Consider the following 19206-nt stretch of genomic DNA (forward strand, 5'->3'; position numbering starts at 1 on the left):
CACACAAGCAACAAACACAACCACACCGCCCGCCACCCCAACACAAAACACGGGGCGCGCAATGACACGCAAGAAAGAACACCAAACACCCACAACTGCACACAACCACACCACAAACACGTATGAAAGGCAAGTACAACAAAATAGGCCACGCATGGGCAAGTACAACACCCACACTCACAGACAAGGACACCCACCTGTGCACGCAGGCACTGGGGAAACATCACACACAACACAGACTGAAACCAAACACACTAATCACTCATACTTCTCCGGGTACTCCAGAGCTGGAAACCGTAAATAATAAGCTTCCCAAAGAAGTTGGTCACCCTCATGAATCGGACGTCCATGTAGCGCTATAGGCCAAGGCATCAAATTCGGCACATCCGAGACAAAACACCGCACCCGTAGAACCCAGATGGTAGATGGGCACCAGGGAACAGGACACATCAGGTCATTACAGTCATAAACTACAGTTGCCCCGGGGCAGACCACCTCGCCGGACGAGAGGACGAAAGGGAAGGGTTTCTCCATAGGAAGCTGGTCACAGGGCCGCACACCAGGAAGCACACCGGACTGCACGACAGGCCGCACACCTGCCCGCCCACTAGCGCGTGACCTCTGGTCGACGCCAGGTACCGCACCGAGGTCCGCGGAGGGTGGCTCCGCAGGGGCCCCAGCACTCCCACCAACCGGAACAGGAGCAGAGTCCCCTCACCACACATCCTTTGACAACACCACTACAAGGTCGCGATCACCAAGGGCAACCGCCCACTGAGGGCAGCCACCAGCAGGAGGCACAGAGTCCAACACAGCGTCGGCCACAGCATCATCGTCCATTTCATCACGCTCCTCTGCCCATGACTGGCGAGGCGACGCACCCCGAGCCGAGCGACGGCGCTTAAAAAGACGCCGATGATCGTCGGAACTGTCACCCCCAGCAAGTGGTGCCCCAGAAGACCCAACGGTAGGCGGCCCCAAAGCCGGGGCAGCACGATCAATCAGAACAGTAGCCTCAACAGCACGGGGCAAAAAGCCACTACCATGCCCGGAGACCGGCAACGGAGAAGGATCAGACACAGCAGGCGGGAGAGCACACTCCAGCACACGTGAGGTATTCAGCACGGATGACAGAGGCGGTGCAGGCAAACAGGCACTAGGGAGCGAGGAAACCACCGAAGGCGACGAGGTAGATGAGGCAGAGGCAGAGGGCAGGGGGTAGGGCTCACCCACCACAACCCCGACAGCTCCGGGAAACAGACGGTCGCCGACAGGAGAAGCAGGCACCACCCCTACAGCAGCATCCAAGGCCCCCACGGAATCAACTGGCCGCGGATGCACCTCTGCAACCACCGAACGACGAAGATCCGAAGCAGGAGTCTCCAGGTCCACAGAGCTCACAGGAGGGGCAGACATACCAGGGCCAGACGGAACGTCCGCCGAAACCGCAGCAGGAACCACGCCAGTACCAGGACAGAGTGAGGGTCCGCCGAGGAAACCCCCACACTCAGACAAGCAGGGAAAGTCACCCTCCAGAAAAACCGAAGGGGCCTCAGCACGAGGAGCGTGACTGCCGGCTGCCACGTGGCCCTCAGCATCACACCGGAAACAGGTCCTTGTCTGGCCCTGATAAAAGATCCGTAGAGGGAGCTCTCGATACAAAATCCTGGACGGAAAAGGGATCGTGACTCGCATGATGTGCGCCCAAACGTACCCCTCGCAGCCGGCCCACACTCAGAGTGTTGAATCGGTGGTTCACCATCACACCATACCGCGTAAAGACCGACGTCAGCTCCTCCATGGGAAAAGTCACCGGCACACCGTGAACACTCACATATCTCAAGGACCCCCAGGGATCCGAAATCTCCACGGTCACAGCCAAATCAAGAAGAGTAAACGTGCGGGCATCCCAGAACGCCACAAGCTCCCAGTAAAACAAAGTCGTGGCGAAGGACACTGCCACTCAGGTAGGCGAGAGCTTTTCCAACCCTAACAAATCAGGGACGTCCACACGGAGCACATCCAACAGCACTACTTCCACAATGGGCCAGTCCACAGCACCAGAAAAATCCAAGCGCATCGTGTCAACCCGCCGAACTCGGGCATCACCACCAACAACCATACCGCCAGCCGGGTACACTGCACCGCAAACCGCAACCGCCCCCTCTCAACACCAGGCAACAACTGGCAGGTCAGGCGAGCACGTCTTGACCCTCTGGCGACCAACAAGCGAATCCTCAACCAGTATTCATATAGTAGTTACAGAGTTCAGCAGTCAGTCAATGTGGGGCCATTCTACAATATAATGTTCAAGGGAGTGCACGTTTTCTCTTTCACAAAGTTGACACATTGTGTACTCGACATATGGGTTTTAAGAAAGCAGATTGACAGACCCCCATTAATGTGAGGCAATACAATACTGCGGGTGTACTGGGCAGATGCTAAGTTGCACACACTCATTAAATTAAATAAAATGCACAGGCCTTTGCAGTGTGAGAATTGAGAAAGAGTGGAAGTAATACTCGAATTCGACAAACATATAACAATTTACTCTATAATAAAGAAATAACATCTGAATTACAAAAACCCCTGATTTACACCACTTGGGTGATACACAAGAGAAAGAATAACACACGAAAGATTACGTTAACACAAAGAGAATAAAATATGTGACTGAGAATAGTTACACTGAAGACAGCACATCCTGGGCAAGGAACGTCTGGCAGAACAGCTGACTTCATGACCACTCGTAATGTCATAATCCCAGAGCATCTGAAGAGAGACTGAAGATGACGGCTCGGGTCTGGTGTACTTATACCGCTGTTGGTGACGTCACATCATTTGTCTAAGGTGGCCGGAACAGGTCATCGCAGAATAACAAGCAATCTTTAGCTTACAACTGCCAACCGGCGAACACACCTGTGATGGGATGACGGGAGGTAAGGGATATACGCTGGGAGTATTGTCTAAACAGGTGTCTGGACTTTGATTGAGCTTCAGAACGGCTGATTTACGATAACTGTAGTTCTCGTTGCGTCGTAAGAAGGCTATCAACGACCAGGGTGAGAGTGAAGGGGCAGCTTACCCGGCAATGCAAGTGAATTATGTGACAATATATATATATATATATATATATATATATATATATATATATATATATATATATATATATATATATATATATATATATATATACATATATATATATATATATATATATATATATATATATATATATATATATATATATATATATATATATATATATATATATACATATATATATATATATATATATATATATATATATATATATATATATATATATATATATATATATATATATATATATATATATACATATATATATATGACCGAAATATATATATATATATATATATATATATATATATATATATATATATATATATATATATATGACCGAAAAGTAAGATTAATAATTCTAACACGAATTTTCTCAATCTTTCGTACATTTCTTTTCACTGTTGGTGGTAATTCAAAAATCAATTCTCCAAAATTCATTTTTTTTTCTAGTCTGACACGACACTTGAGCGCGTTTCGTAAAACTTATTACATTTTCAAAGACTTTAGTTAAACATACACAACTGAATAGAACTTACACATCTCCGATTTGTTTATATCTACATTTGAGTGAGATGGATGAGGTGAGGTGGTATTTAATAGGGTATTAATTTCATCAACACAAGACAGAACACGAAACAATATGTATGGAATAGAAGTGATTGTAGAAAGCCTATTGGTCCATATTTCTTGATGCTTCTATTTTGGAGCGGAGTCTTGAGGTGGGTAGAATATAGTTGTGTATTAATTGGCTGTTGATTGCTGGTGTTGACTTCTTAATGTGTAGAGCCTCGCAAACGTCAAGCCGCCTGCTATCGCTGTATCTATCGATGATTTCTGTGTTGTTTACTAGGATTTCTCTGGCGACAACACACAAATCATCGATAGATACAGCGATAGCAGGCGGCTTGACGTTTGCGAGGCTCTACACATTAAGAAGTCAACACCAGCAATCAACAGCCAATTAATGCACAACTATATTCTACCCACCTCAAGACTCCGCTCCAATATAGAAGCATCAAGAAATATGGACCAATAGGCTTTCTACAATCACTTCTATTCAATACCCATTGTTTCGTGTTCTGTCTTGTGTTGATGAAATTAATACCCTATTAAATACCACCTCACCTCACTCAAATGTAGATATAAACAAATCGGAGATGTGTAAGTTCTATTCAGTTGTGTATGTTTAACTAAAGTCTTTGAAAATGTAATAAGTTTTACGAAACGCGCTCAAGTGTCGCCTCAGACTAGAAGTAAAAATGAATTTTGGAGAATTGATTTTTGAATTACTACCAACAGTGAAAAGAAATGTACGAAAGATTGAGAAAATTCGTGTTAGAATTATTAATCTTACTTTTTCGGTCATATTTAATAATATATGTCTACAGGAAAGACTGCTACCAAAATATACTAAAATTAAAACGCACGACCCAGCAGCAAGGAATCAAGCCTTCACGATAAAATATATATATATATATATATATATATATATATATATATATATATATATATATATATATATATATATATATATATATATGCGAACAAGCCTGAATGGTCCCCAGGACAATATGCAACTGAAAACTCACACCCCAGAAGTGACTCGAACCCATACTCCCAGAAGCAACGCAACTGGTATGTACAAGACGCCTTAATCCACTTGACCATCACGACCGGACATAATGAGGTGATAGCCGAGGCTATTTGAACCACCCCACCGCCGGCACTCGGATAGTAATCTTGGGCATAGCATTTTACCAAATCACCTCATTCTTTGGGGCACACGTGAGGAACACAAATGCGAACAAGCCTGAATGGTCCCCAGGACAATATGCAACTGAAAACTCACACCCCAGAAGTGACTCGAACCCATACTCCCAGAAGCAACGCAACTGGTATGTACAAGACGCCTTAATCCACTTGACCATCACGACCGGACATAATGAGGTGATAGCCGAGGCTATTTGAACCACCCCACCGCCGGCACTCGGATAGTAATCTTGGGCATAGCATTTTACCAAATCACCTCATTCTTTGGGGCACACGTGAGGAACACAAATGCGAACAAGCCTGAATGGTCCCCAGGACAATATGCAACTGAAAACTCACACCCCAGAAGTGACTCGAACCCATACTCCCAGAAGCAACGCAACTGGTATGTACAAGACGCCTTAATCCACTTGACCATCACGACCGGACATAATGAGGTGATAGCCGAGGCTATTTGAACCACCCCACCGCCGGCACTCGGATAGTAATCTTGGGCATAGCATTTTACCAAATCACCTCATTCTTTGGGGCACACGTGAGGAACACAAATGCGAACAAGCCTGAATGGTCCCCAGGACAATATGCAACTGAAAACTCACACCCCAGAAGTGACTCGAACCCATACTCCCAGAAGCAACGCAACTGGTATGTACAAGACGCCTTAATCCACTTGACCATCACGACCGGACATAATGAGGTGATAGCCGAGGCTATTTGAACCACCCCACCGCCGGCACTCGGATAGTAATCTTGGGCATAGCATTTTACCAAATCACCTCATTCTTTGGGGCACACGTGAGGAACACAAATGCGAACAAGCCTGAATGGTCCCCAGGACAATATGCAACTGAAAACTCACACCCCAGAAGTGACTCGAACCCATACTCCCAGAAGCAACGCAACTGGTATGTACAAGACGCCTTAATCCACTTGACCATCACGACCGGACATAATGAGGTGATAGCCGAGGCTATTTGAACCACCCCACCGCCGGCACTCGGATAGTAATCTTGGGCATAGCATTTTACCAAATCACCTCATTCTTTGGGGCACACGTGAGGAACACAAATGCGAACAAGCCTGAATGGTCCCCAGGACAATATGCAACTGAAAACTCACACCCCAGAAGTGACTCGAACCCATACTCCCAGAAGCAACGCAACTGGTATGTACAAGACGCCTTAATCCACTTGACCATCACGACCGGACATAATGAGGTGATAGCCGAGGCTATTTGAACCACCCCACCGCCGGCACTCGGATAGATTAAGATTACCAAGATTACTATCCGAGTGCCGGCGGTGGGGTGGGTCAAATAGCCTCGGCTATCACCTCATTATGTCCGGTCGTGATGGTCAAGTGGATTAAGGCGTCTTGTACATACCAGTTGCGTTGCTTCTGGGAGTATGGGTTCGAGTCACTTCTGGGGTGTGAGTTTTCAGTTGCATATTGTCCTGGGGATCATTCAGGCTTGTTCGCATTTGTGTTCCTCACGTGTGCCCCAAAGAATGAGGTGATTTGGTGAAATGCTATGCCCAAGATTACTATCCGAGTGCCGGCGGTGGGGTGGTTCAAATAGCTTAGGCTATCACCTCATTATGTCCGGTCGTGATGGTCAAGTGGATTAAGGCGTCTTGTACATACCAGTTGCGTTGCTTCTGGGAGTATGGGTTCGAGTCACTTCTGGGGTGTGAGTTTTCAGTTGCATATTGTCCTGGGGACCATTCAGGCTTGTTCGCATTTGTGTTCCTCACGTGTGCCCCAAAGAATGAGGTGATTTGGTTAAATGCTATGCCCAAGATTACTATCCGAGTGCCGGCGGTGGGGTGGTTCAAATAGCTTAGGCTATCACCTCATTATGTCCAATCGTGATGGTCAAGTGGATTAAGGCGTCTTGTACATACCAGTTGCGTTGCTTCTGGGAGTATGGGTTCCAGTCACTTCTGGGGTGTGAGTTTTCAGTTGCATATTGTCCTGGGGACCATTCAGGCTTGTTCGCATTTGTGTTCCTCACGTGTGCCCCAAAGAATGAGGTGATTTGGTAAAATGCTATGCCCAAGATTACTATCCGAGTGCCGGCGGTGGGGTGGTTCAAATAGCTTAGGCTATCACCTCATTATGTCCGGTCGTGATGGTCAAGTGGATTAAGGCGTCTTGTACATACCAGTTGCGTTGCTTCTGGGAGTATGGGTTCGAGTCACTTCTGGGGTGTGAGTTTTCAGTTATATATATATATATATATATGTATATATATATATATATATATATATATATATATATATATATATATATATATATATATATATATATATATATATATATATATATATATATATATATGTCGTACCTAGTAGCCAGAACGCACTTCTCAGCCTACTATGCAAGGCCCGATTTACCTAATAAGCCAAGTTTTCATGAATTAATTGTTTTTCGACTACCTAACCTACCTAACCTAACCTAACCTAGCTTTTTCGGCTACCTAACCTAACCTAACCCATAATGATAGGTTAGGTTAGGTAGGGTTGGTTAGGTTCAATCATATATCTACGTTAATTTTAACTCCAATAAAAAAAGTTGACCTCATACATAATGAAATGGGCAGCTTTATCATTTCATAAGAACAAAATTAGAGAAAATATATTAATTCAGAAAAACTTGGCTTATTAGGCAAATCGGGCCTTGCATAGTAGGCTGAGAAGTGCGTTCTGGCTACTAGGTACGACATATATATATATATATATATATATATATATATATATATATATATATATATATATATATATATATATATATATATAGCCAGAACTCACTTCTCAGCCTACTATGCAAGGCCCGATTTGCCTAATAAGCCAAATTTTCCTGAATTAATATATATATATATATATACATATATATATATATATATATATATATATATATATATATATATATATATATATATATATATATATATATATATATATGTCGTACCTAGTAGCCAGAACTCACTTCTCAGCCTACTATGCAAGGCCCGATTTGCCTAATAAGCCAAATTTTCCTGAATTAATATATTTTCTCTATTTTTTTCTCATGAAATGATAAAGCTACCCATTTCATTATGTATGAGGTCAATATTTTTTTATTTGAGTTAAAATTAACGTAGATATATGACTGAACCTAACCAACCCTACCTAACCTAACCTAACATATCTTTATAGGTTTGGTTAGGTTAGGTAGGCGAAAAAGTTAGGTTAGGTTAGGTTAGGTAGGTTAGGTTGTCGAAAAACAATTAATTCATGAAAACTTGGCTTATTAGGCAAATCGGGCCTTGCATAGTAGGCTGAGAAGTGCGTTCTGGCTACTAGGTACGACATATATATATATATATATATATATATATATATATATATATATATATATATATATATATATATATATATATATATGTATATATATATATATTTATATATATATATATATATATGTGTATATATATACATATATATATATATATACATATATATATATATATATATATATATATATATATATATATATATATATATATATATATATATATATATATATATATATATATATATATATATATATATGAAAAACTTGCCCAATTTTATTTCAGGCTTAATGAAAATTGACAGGATTGAGGAGGGGGCCACTTATGATGCAGATATTTCTTTAGGTACGGTACTCGCGCCTACCACAACTGGCTTATAGTCAGATTCTCGATGTTATATGTGTGAAAAGTGGGTTAGGTCCCATGTGTCTTGCCGCCTTCCTCGTACTGTCAGACATCCTGTTTCACACATATATACATTTATAAAGAATGTATACAAACTTATGTTGTTACAAAAGCAGACTTAGTTCGCACACCGTTATTTCTTCCCCTTGTTAGAGGTGATCGTGTCTGGAAGAAGAGAAAACCATGCAAGTCAGACTTCGTGTGACATCTGATCGACGCCAACACTGACCAGTGTCAGTATACTCATCATGGTGAGCATCAATGATTCGCCAGACCAGTCTTCCAATCACAGCTATCCTAGGATCAGCAGGCAATGTACAGGCCAAGTTATGACGTGGCTTGGTGGTTATTCGGCACGTAAAGTGGTAAAAAAGACAGCTGTAGCATACCTGTTGATAACTACAATGATAGTGATGGTGTGTGTGATGGTGAGCAGCAGACCTGACTTCCATGTTATGCGAGCTTACAACACTCCCTCACTGCCTGGCTGCCCCTCTACACCTCCACACCTCCGTGAGTACTTAGCCCACAATATTATTTGTAGAATTTCCTAGTAACATTATTACCATAGTAAAATATTCAGTACAGAAGGTAATCAAGAAAATCGAGAACATAAATGTTTCAAAAGCTGTTGAATTGGAAAAGCCTTCCATTAGATACAAAACAAGGTTGTTTATTGATAACCTCATACGATAGTCTACAATGACGGTGACATATCATGAAATAAATGAACTCACAATTGTTTGACCCAAAGCAAATTTTATGTGTTCAACTATTTAGGAATAAATTGTTCTAAACATTAAATATGTTCAAATATTTGAGAATAAATTGCTCTGAACATTAAATATGTTCAACTATTTAGGAATAAATTGTTCTGAACATTAAATATGTTCAACTATTTAGGAATAAATTGCTCTGAACATTAAATATGTTCAACTATTTAGGAATAAATTGTTCTGAACATTAAATATGTTCAACTATTTAGGAATAAATTGTTCTGAACATTGAATATGTTCAACTATTTAGGAATAAGTTGTTCTGAACATTAATGTATTTGAAACAAGCAAAAAAGAATGATCACATATCTGTAAGACAACTAATGTTATATGTATGGTTATTTAAGAGGATATGCAGAATTGCACCTATAAACCTTTTTCACTGACATGTTCACCATACTTGGTACTAGAGAGAAAAAATAATAGTTTACCGTGGAAAATGTCTTGAAAGTTGCCATAAATTATGCAATTGAGAATAATTCACATGATGTCATCATTCCTACCGACTCTTAAATCTTCGCTCCATGCATTGTTGCCCAACCACTTGGGCAGGACTGTAGAGCGACGGTCTCACTACATGCATGTCGGCGTTCAATGCCCGACTGCCCAAGTGGTTGGGCACTATTCCTTTTTTCCCTGTTCCATCCCAAATCCTTATCCTGACCTCTTCCAAGTGCTATATAGTCGTAATGGCTTGACACTTTCTCCTGATAATTCCCTCCCTCGCTTCAGTCATTGTTATCCAACCAGCACAGAGATAATATCCAACTCATTACAGAAATCCTACATAGGAAAAGAAGCACAGAATCTAGGGCTGTCAATCACCCTAAATTGGATACGAAGTCATATTGGCATAGATGGTAATAAAAAGGCAAACTTCCACTGCTCTACCTGTTGATCAGATTAAAATATCTCCAAGTTTTTCTCAGATTAAGGAGCAAATCAAGAAGAAAATACTCCCAACTATCAAACGTTGCCACAGAGCCAAAGTAGCGGAAGAAGACGTCATTCATTGAAGACTAAGCCACCCTTTGGGTGGCTTAGTCTTCATAAATCAATCCTGTCTCCCTCCATAGCGACTACAATGATTAAAAGAGCAGTTGAAGAATGGGACCTCTACTAGCCCATTCCCACTAGCCATGGAAACGGCTAGTGAATACCGAGCATCGATATCCACCACGAAGATAATGTTTTAAAAACAGGACTAAAACCAGTGTAAATCCAGTCTGCACAACTGAGGTTCCCTTTGTGCTGGACACCCAGCTGTAGCCAAACTTCTCTTGATGATGTCATTCACTGTTTCATGTCTGGCACTCTTCCCTTGTGACTTATGCCAGATGAAACCTAGGCTGCCGTGTTGGTCTGCCGACGCATAGCAGCAGATACACCAGTGTTCGGTGGAGAAAGGGGCAGCAAGGCGAAGGGCAACACCAATATTTAGGTCCCGATGATTCATACGAGTGCCTAAGGCGGAATTAGCAACAGCCAACAGGAAGTTCCTGGCATGGGGAGCTTGCACAGCTAGGAGACGCACTTTATCCTTCCCAGAAGCTGCCTTCAACATTGATGTGGCAATGTTCTCCACTATTGGGCTATCCCATTTGGCACGTTTACAGTCGTTTGGAAAGGTTGGTCGAGGTTGAGAGTTGATAAGAATGTCCCATCCACTAATTTTGGATCATAAATCCCAATGGAGTCTCTTGGGTATTCTGGCAGTGTCTCATTCACTAATTGACCTGTAATATTGGTGGAGGATAAGAATGACGGCAATACTAACTGTGTCACCTTGCGAATACCTATACCCCCAAGTCTAACGAGGACCGTTGCTTGGTTCCATTGGTCATCTTGCAGGGAGAGGTTTAACACTTGCGTGGTTATTGACTTTAGGAGTGCGTCATATTTTGTTAATTTTGGGCTGTCGAAGGAGAGAGCACACCTTAGGAAATATGTAAGTGTGGGCAAAGCCAGGCACCTTTTGAGGAGGTACAAAGCATCGTCAGCATCCAAAGCCCCTATTCTTCCCTCCATCCTTCTTAGGTGCCATATTACACGATTTTTAATTATTGTTTAATGTCAACTAAACATTTTTTACTAGTTGTTTATAAGAAGGACTGCAACTGTTCTATGTTTCAGTATCGCACCCTAAATAGAAAGGGAGTTATTGTTATTTTTTGTTTTTTTTCCAACGAATTTTACACATTTTCAATATATTTCACAAACCATATGTTTCAAATGAAATCGTTTTATGACACTCATCTAATACATTATCATATAAAAGAGGATTTGTATTGAAAGGATTATCCAAAATATGTTGAGTTTTACTAATACAGGTAGTCAAAGTTCCCCCAAAATATATGCCAATATTTCATGTTTGAAAATGAAGTATAAAATCAATAAATGAACCTAGAAAAAGTGCTTAATATAGTCTGTAGAGACGTAAACTCTACATAGAAGATGTAAATTTCATTTAAATTGAAAAAAAGAATGAACGCTGCAAAGTAATTTTAACTTAATGGACAATAAATAAGATCAAAGATTCTGCCTCCTGTGGTTGAAGTTGACTTCAACCAATTTCTTCCAAAACTTGCATCCTTACAGATATTCTTATGTTCTGTAAGGTATATAAGTTTCATGAAAATCGGCCGATAAAAAATATGAAAAAAAAAATTGAGAGAAAAAAAATCTCAATTAATTTTTTATATTTTTTTTGGCATAAAACTAAATATTAAAATACGTTATGCTATTGTGATAGCTTAGAGTCATAGACATGATTTCAGTTGACACTTTTGTTTGATGTTAATTTTTGACCATTTTGGAAAATTTTCAACACATAATTCAACATTTTTTTTTCCCTTCCTATTTATGCTACGATGCTGAGACTTGGGCCAGTTGAACTACATTTTACATACTACTAGACAAAAAAGTTTGATTGAAATCAAACCAGTTTTCATTTATCGCATTTTTCAGTACTACGGCCCCTTAGGTCATTCAGCATTTCTTCGAGGATTACCTCAATGGCACTCGAGCCCAGAGGGGCCCATAGCAGCACACCGTTGGCTGGAGCGATCACTGGGGTGATCGCTCCACCATATATATATATATATATATATATATATATATATATATATATATATATATATATATATATATATATATATATATATATATATATATATATATATATATATATATATATATATATATATACATATATATATATATATATATATATAAATATATATATATATATATATATATATATATATATATATATAAATATATATATATATATATATATATATATATATATATATATATATATATTTATATATATATAAATATATATATATATATATATATATATATATATATATATATATATATATATATATATATATTTATATATATATATATATATATATATATATATATATATATGTATATATATATATATGTATATATATATATATATATATATATATAAATATATATATATATATATATATATATATATATATATATATATATAAATATATATATATATATATATATATATATATATATATATATTTATATATATATATTTATATATATATATATATATATATATAAATATATATATATATATATGTATATATATGCAAACAAGCCTGAATGGTCCCCAGGACTATATACAACTGAAAACTCACACCCCAGAAGTGACTCGAACCCATACTCCCACAACTGGTATGTACAGGGACGCCTTAATCCGCTTGACCATCACGACCGGACATAAGGAAGTGATAGCCGAGGCTATATGAACCACTTCCCCGCCGGCACTCGGATGGTAATCTTGGGCATAGCATTTTATCAAATCACCTCATTCTTTGGGGCACACGTGAGGAACACGGCTTGTTTGCATTTGTGTTCCTCACGTGTGCCCCAAAGAATGAGGTGATTTGATAAAATGCTATGCCCAAGATTACCATCCGAGTGCCGGCGGGGAAGTGGTTCATATAGCCTCGGCTATCACTTCCTTATGTCCGGTCGTGATGGTCAAGCGGATTAAGGCGTCCCTGTACATACCAGTTGTGGGAGTATGGGTTCGAGTCACTTCTGGGGTGTGAGTTTTCAGTTATGTATATATATATATATATGTATATATATTATTAAATATGACCGAAAAAGTAAGATTAATAATTCTAACACGAATTTTCTCAATCTTTCGTACATTTCTTTTCACTGTTGGAGGTAATTCAAAAATCAATTCTCTAAAATTCATTTTTATTTCTAGTCTGACGCGACACGAGCGCGTTTCGTAAAACACGAAACAAGGAGCCTTCGTGAAAACAAGGAGATAGTTGTCAGGAGAGGTGACAAGTCGCCAATATACGTCATTCTTAAAAAAGACGAATATCTGGCGAAAATGAACCTCATACTCTCTGACCAAACTAAATTCCAAAGGGTAACGAAGGACACTACAGCCGAATTGAAAGCAAAGGTCAACAAACTAATCGAAACTGTGAACGCCAAGAAATCAGGACTAGACCTGCCAAAGATTATTGGGGAATATAAACCTGGATATGCGTATGGAAATGTCAAAACACACAAGCCTAGAAACCCACTTCGGCCAATCATTAGCCAGATACCCACACCCACGTACAGACTAGCGAAGCGACTCAACGTCCTGCTGACTCCTTATGTCCCTTGCGCCTTCAGCCTGAAGTCGCCAAAGGAATTTGTTGACTTACTGCGGGGCACACGGGCCACAGGAATAAGAGCCTCGTTGGACGTAAAATCGCTGTTCACCAACGTACCAGTGAACGAGACAATCGGGATGATAGCCGACAGAGTGTATCGTGATCCAGCCTGTACTCCTCTTGACATACCAGAAAATATCCTAAGGAAACTACTCCAAGCTTGTACTAAAGAGGCACCCTTCTTGAGCCCGGATGGGCACATATATAAGCAAGTAGATGAGGTCGCCATGGGTTCTCCCCTAGGTGTCCTGTTTACGAACTTCTACATGGGTACCATCGAGCAAAAAGTCTTAGTCGACATGAACTTGAAACCGGATATATACTGCAGGTATCTTGACGACATTTTTACACAGGTACCTGATGTCAGACATCTGCAGGAGCTGTAGGAGGCATTTGAGATGCCTCCTTCAGGTAGAATCTACCCACTTCAAGACTCCGCTCCAATATAGAAGCATCAAGAAATATGGGCCAATAGGCCCTCTGCAATTACTTCCATTCTCACCTTCAATACCCATTATTTCGTGTTCTGTCTTGTGTTGAAAGTTTGTTTTCACCTCATCCAAAACTGATGTAACATATCACCTCACCCAAATGCAGGTATAAAAAATCGAAGATGTTTAAGCTCTATTCAGTTATAGTTGTGTGTGTGTAAACTAAAGTCTTTGAAATTGTAATAAGTTTTATGAAACGGGCTGAAGTGTCGCGTCAGACTAGAAATAAAAATGAATTTTGGAGAATTGATTTTTCAATTACCATGAACACTGAAAAGAAATATAATAAAGATCGAGAAAATTCGTGTTAGAATTAATAATCTTACTTTTTCGGTCATATTTAATAATATATATATATATATATATATATGAATGAAAACTCACACCCCAGAAGTGACTCGAACCCATACTCCCAGAAGCAACGCAACTGGTAACTACAGGGCGCCTTAATCCGCTTGACCATCACGGCCGTCAAAAGGAAGTGATTGCCGAGGCTATTTGAGCCACTTCCCCGACGGCAACTCGGATGGTAATCTTGGGCATAGCATTTCACCAAATCACCTCATTCTTTGGGGCACACGTGAGGAACACAAATGCGAACAAGCCTGAATGGTCCCCAGGACTATATGCGAATGAAAACTCAAACCCCAAAAGTGACTCGAACCCATACTCCCAGAAGCAACGCAACTGGTAACTACAGGGCGCCTTAATCCGCTTGACCATCACGGCCGTCAAAAGGAAGTGATAGCCGAGGCTATTTGAGCCACTTCCCCGACGGCAACTCGGATGGTAATCTTGGGCATAGCATTTCACCAAATCACCTCATTCTTTGGGGCACACGTGAGGAACACAAATGCGAACAAGCCTGAATGGTCCCCAGGACTATATGCGAATGAAAACTCACACCCCAGAAGTGACTCGAACCCATACTCCCAGAAGCAACGCAACTGGTAACTACAGGGCGCCTTAATCCGCTTGACCATCACGGCCGTCAAAAGGAAGTGATAGCCGAGGCTATTTGAGCCACTTCCCCGACGGCAACTCGGATGGTAATCTTGGGCATAGCATTTCACCAAATCACCTCATTCTTTGGGGCACACGTGAGGAACACAAATGCGAACAAGCCTGAATGGTCCCCAGGACTATATGCGAATGAAAACTCACACCCCAGAAGTGACTCGAACCCATACTCCCAGAAGCAACGCAACTGGTAACTACAGGGCGCCTTAATCCGCTTGACCATCACGGCCGTCAAAAGGAAGTGATAGCCGAGGCTATTTGAGCCACTTCCCCGACGGCAACTCGGATGGTAATCTTGGGCATAGCATTTCACCAAATCACCTCATTCTTTGGGGCACACGTGAGGAACACAAATGCGAACAAGCCTGAATGGTCCCCAGGACTATATGCGAATGAAAACTCACACCCCAGAAGTGACTCGAACCCATACTCCCAGAAGCAACGCAACTGGTAACTACAGGGCGCCTTAATCCGCTTGACCATCACGGCCGTCAAAAGGAAGTGATAGCCGAGGCTATTTGAGCCACTTCCCCGACGGCAACTCGGATGGTAATCTTGGGCATAGCATTTCACCAAATCACCTCATTCTTTGGGGCACACGTGAGGAACACAAATGCGAACAAGCCTGAATGGTCCCCAGGACTATATGCGAATGAAAACTCACACCCCAGAAGTGACTCGAACCCATACTCCCAGAAGCAACGCAACTGGTAACTACAGGGCGCCTTAATCCGCTTGACCATCACGGCCGTCAAAAGGAAGTGATAGCCGAGGCTATTTGAGCCACTTCCCCGACGGCAACTCGGATGGTAATCTTGGGCATAGCATTTCACCAAATCACCTCATTCTTTGGGGCACACGTGAGGAACACGGCCGTGATGGTCAAGCGGATTAAGGCGCCCTGTAGTTACCAGTTGCGTTGCTTCTGGGAGTATGGGTTCGAGTCACTTCTGGGGTGTGAGTTTTCATTCGCATATAGTCCTGGGGACCATTCAGGCTTGTTCGCATTTGTGTTCCTCACGTGTGCCCCAAAGAATGAGGTGATTTGGTGAAATGCTATGCCCAAGATTACCATCCGAGTTGCCGTCGGGGAAGTGGCTCAAATAGCCTCGGCTATCACTTCCTTTTGACGGCCGTGATGGTCAAGCGGATTAAGGCGCCCTGTAGTTACCAGTTGCGTTGCTTCTGGGAGTATGGGTTCGAGTCACTTCTGGGGTGTGAGTTTTCATTCGCATATAGTCCTGGGGACCATTCAGGCTTGTTCGCATTTGTGTTCCTCACGTGTGCCCCAAAGAATGAGGTGATTTGGTGAAATGCTATGCCCAAGATTACCATCCGAGTTGCCGTCGGGGAAGTGGCTCAAATAGCCTCGGCTATCACTTCCTTTTGACGGCCGTGATGGTCAAGCGGATTAAGGCGCCCTGTAGTTACCAGTTGCGTTGCTTCTGGGAGTATGGGTTCGAGTCACTTCTGGGGTGTGAGTTTTCATTCGCATATAGTCCTGGGGACCATTCAGGCTTGTTCGCATTTGTGTTCCTCACGTGTGCCCCAAAGAATGAGGTGATTTGGTGAAATGCTATGCCCAAGATTACCATCCGAGTTGCCGTCGGGGAAGTGGCTCAAATAGCCTCGGCTATCACTTCCTTTTGACGGCCGTGATGGTCAAGCGGATTAAGGCGCCCTGTAGTTACCAGTTGCGTTGCTTCTGGGAGTATGGGTTCGAGTCACTTCTGGGGTGTGAGTTTTCATTCGCATATAGTCCTGGGGACCATTCAGGCTTGTTCGCATTTGTGTTCCTCACGTGTGCCCCAAAGAATGAGGTGATTTGGTGAAATGCTATGCCCAAGATTACCATCCGAGTTGCCGTCGGGGAAGTGGCTCAAATAGCCTCGGCTATCACTTCCTTTTGACGGCCATGATGGTCAAGCGGATTAAGGCGCCCTGTAGTTACCAGTTGCGTTGCTTCTGGGAGTATGGGTTCGAGTCACTTCTGGGGTGTGAGTTTTCATTCGCATATAGTCCTGGGGACCATTCAGGCTTGTTCGCATTTCTGTTCCTCACGTGTGCCCCAAAGAATGAGGTGATTTGGTGAAATGCTATGCCCAAGATTACCATCCGAGTTGCCGTCGGGGAAGTGGCTCAAATAGCCTCGGCTATCACTTCCTTTTGACGGCCGTGATGGTCAAGCGGATTAAGGCGCCCTGTAGTTACCAGTTGCGTTGCTTCTGGGAGTATGGGTTCGAGTCACTTCTGGGGTGTGAGTTTTCATTCGCATATAGTCCTGGGGACCATTCAGGCTTGTTCGCATATATATATATATATATATATATATATATATATATATATATATATATATATATATATATATATATATATATATATATATATTATTAAATATGACCGAAAAAGTAAGATTAATAATTCTAACACGAATTTTCTCAATCTTTCGTACATTACGCTTCACTGTTGGAGGTAAATCAAAAATCACTTCTCCAAAATTCATTTTTATTTCTAGTCTGACGCGACACGGGCGCGTTTCGTAAAACTTATTACATTTTCAAAGACTTCACAAATACACAACTGATTAGAACTTACGTATCTCTGATTTTATATCTACATTTGAGTGAGGTGGGAGGGGTGATGTGGCATTAACACAAGACAGAACAAGAGGGGATATTAATAGGGTATTAAAAGTATCAACACAAGACAGAACATAAACAATGGGTATTGAATAGAAGTGTTTGTAGAAAGCCTATTGGTCCATATTTCTTGATGCTTCTATATTGGAGCGGAGTCTTGAGGTGGGTAGAATATAGTTGTGCAATAATTGGCAGTTGATTGCTGGTGTTGACTTCTTGATGTGTAGTGCCTCGCAAACGTCAAGCCGCCTGCTATCCCTGTATCTATCGATGATTTCTGCGTTGTTTACTAGGATTTCTCTGGCGATGGTTTGGTTATGGGAAGAGATTATATGTTCCTTAATGGAGCCCTGTTGCTTATGCATCGTTAAACGCCTAGAAAGAGATGTTGTTGTCTTGCCTATATACTGGGTTTTTTGGAGCTTACAGTCCCCAAGTGGGCATTTGAAGGCATAGACGACGTTAGTCTCTTTTAAAGCGTTCTGTTTTGTGTCTGGAGAGTTTCTCATGAGTAGGCTGGCCGTTTTTCTGGTTTTATAGTAAATCGTCAGTTGTATCCTCTGATTTTTGTCTGTAGGGATAACGTTTCTATTAACAATATCTTTCAGGACCCTTTCCTCCGTTTTATGAGCTGTGGAAAAGAAGTTCCTGTAAAATAGTCTAATAGGGGGTATAGGTGTTGTGTTAGTTGTCTCTTCAGAGGTTGCATGGCTTTTTACTTTCCTTCTTATGATGTCTTCGATGAAACCATTGGAGAAGCCGTTATTGACTAGGACCTGCCTTACCCTACAGAGTTCTTCGTCGACTTGCTTCCATTCTGAGCTGTGGCTGAGAGCACGGTCGACGTATGCGTTAACAACACTCCTCTTGTACCTGCCTTACCCTAACTCTGTAGGGTAAGGCAGGTCCTAGTCAATAACGGCTTCT

General features: G+C 41.5%; 1 protein-coding gene across 1 annotated transcript in view; it reads left to right on the forward strand.

The window, feature by feature from the left end:
- Positions 1-1696: 1696 nt before the first annotated feature.
- Positions 1697-19206, forward strand: part of LOC138365884 (beta-1,4-galactosyltransferase 4-like) — a 95552-nt gene continuing 78042 nt past the window's right edge. The window contains exon 1 of the mRNA XM_069326586.1: positions 1697-1967. Coding sequence (XP_069182687.1) covers positions 1697-1967 — 271 coding nt within the window. The remainder of the gene's footprint in view (positions 1968-19206) is intronic.

This window comes from Procambarus clarkii, chromosome 2 (genome assembly GCF_040958095.1).
Source record: "Procambarus clarkii isolate CNS0578487 chromosome 2, FALCON_Pclarkii_2.0, whole genome shotgun sequence".
Taxonomy (NCBI): domain Eukaryota; kingdom Metazoa; phylum Arthropoda; class Malacostraca; order Decapoda; family Cambaridae; genus Procambarus; species Procambarus clarkii.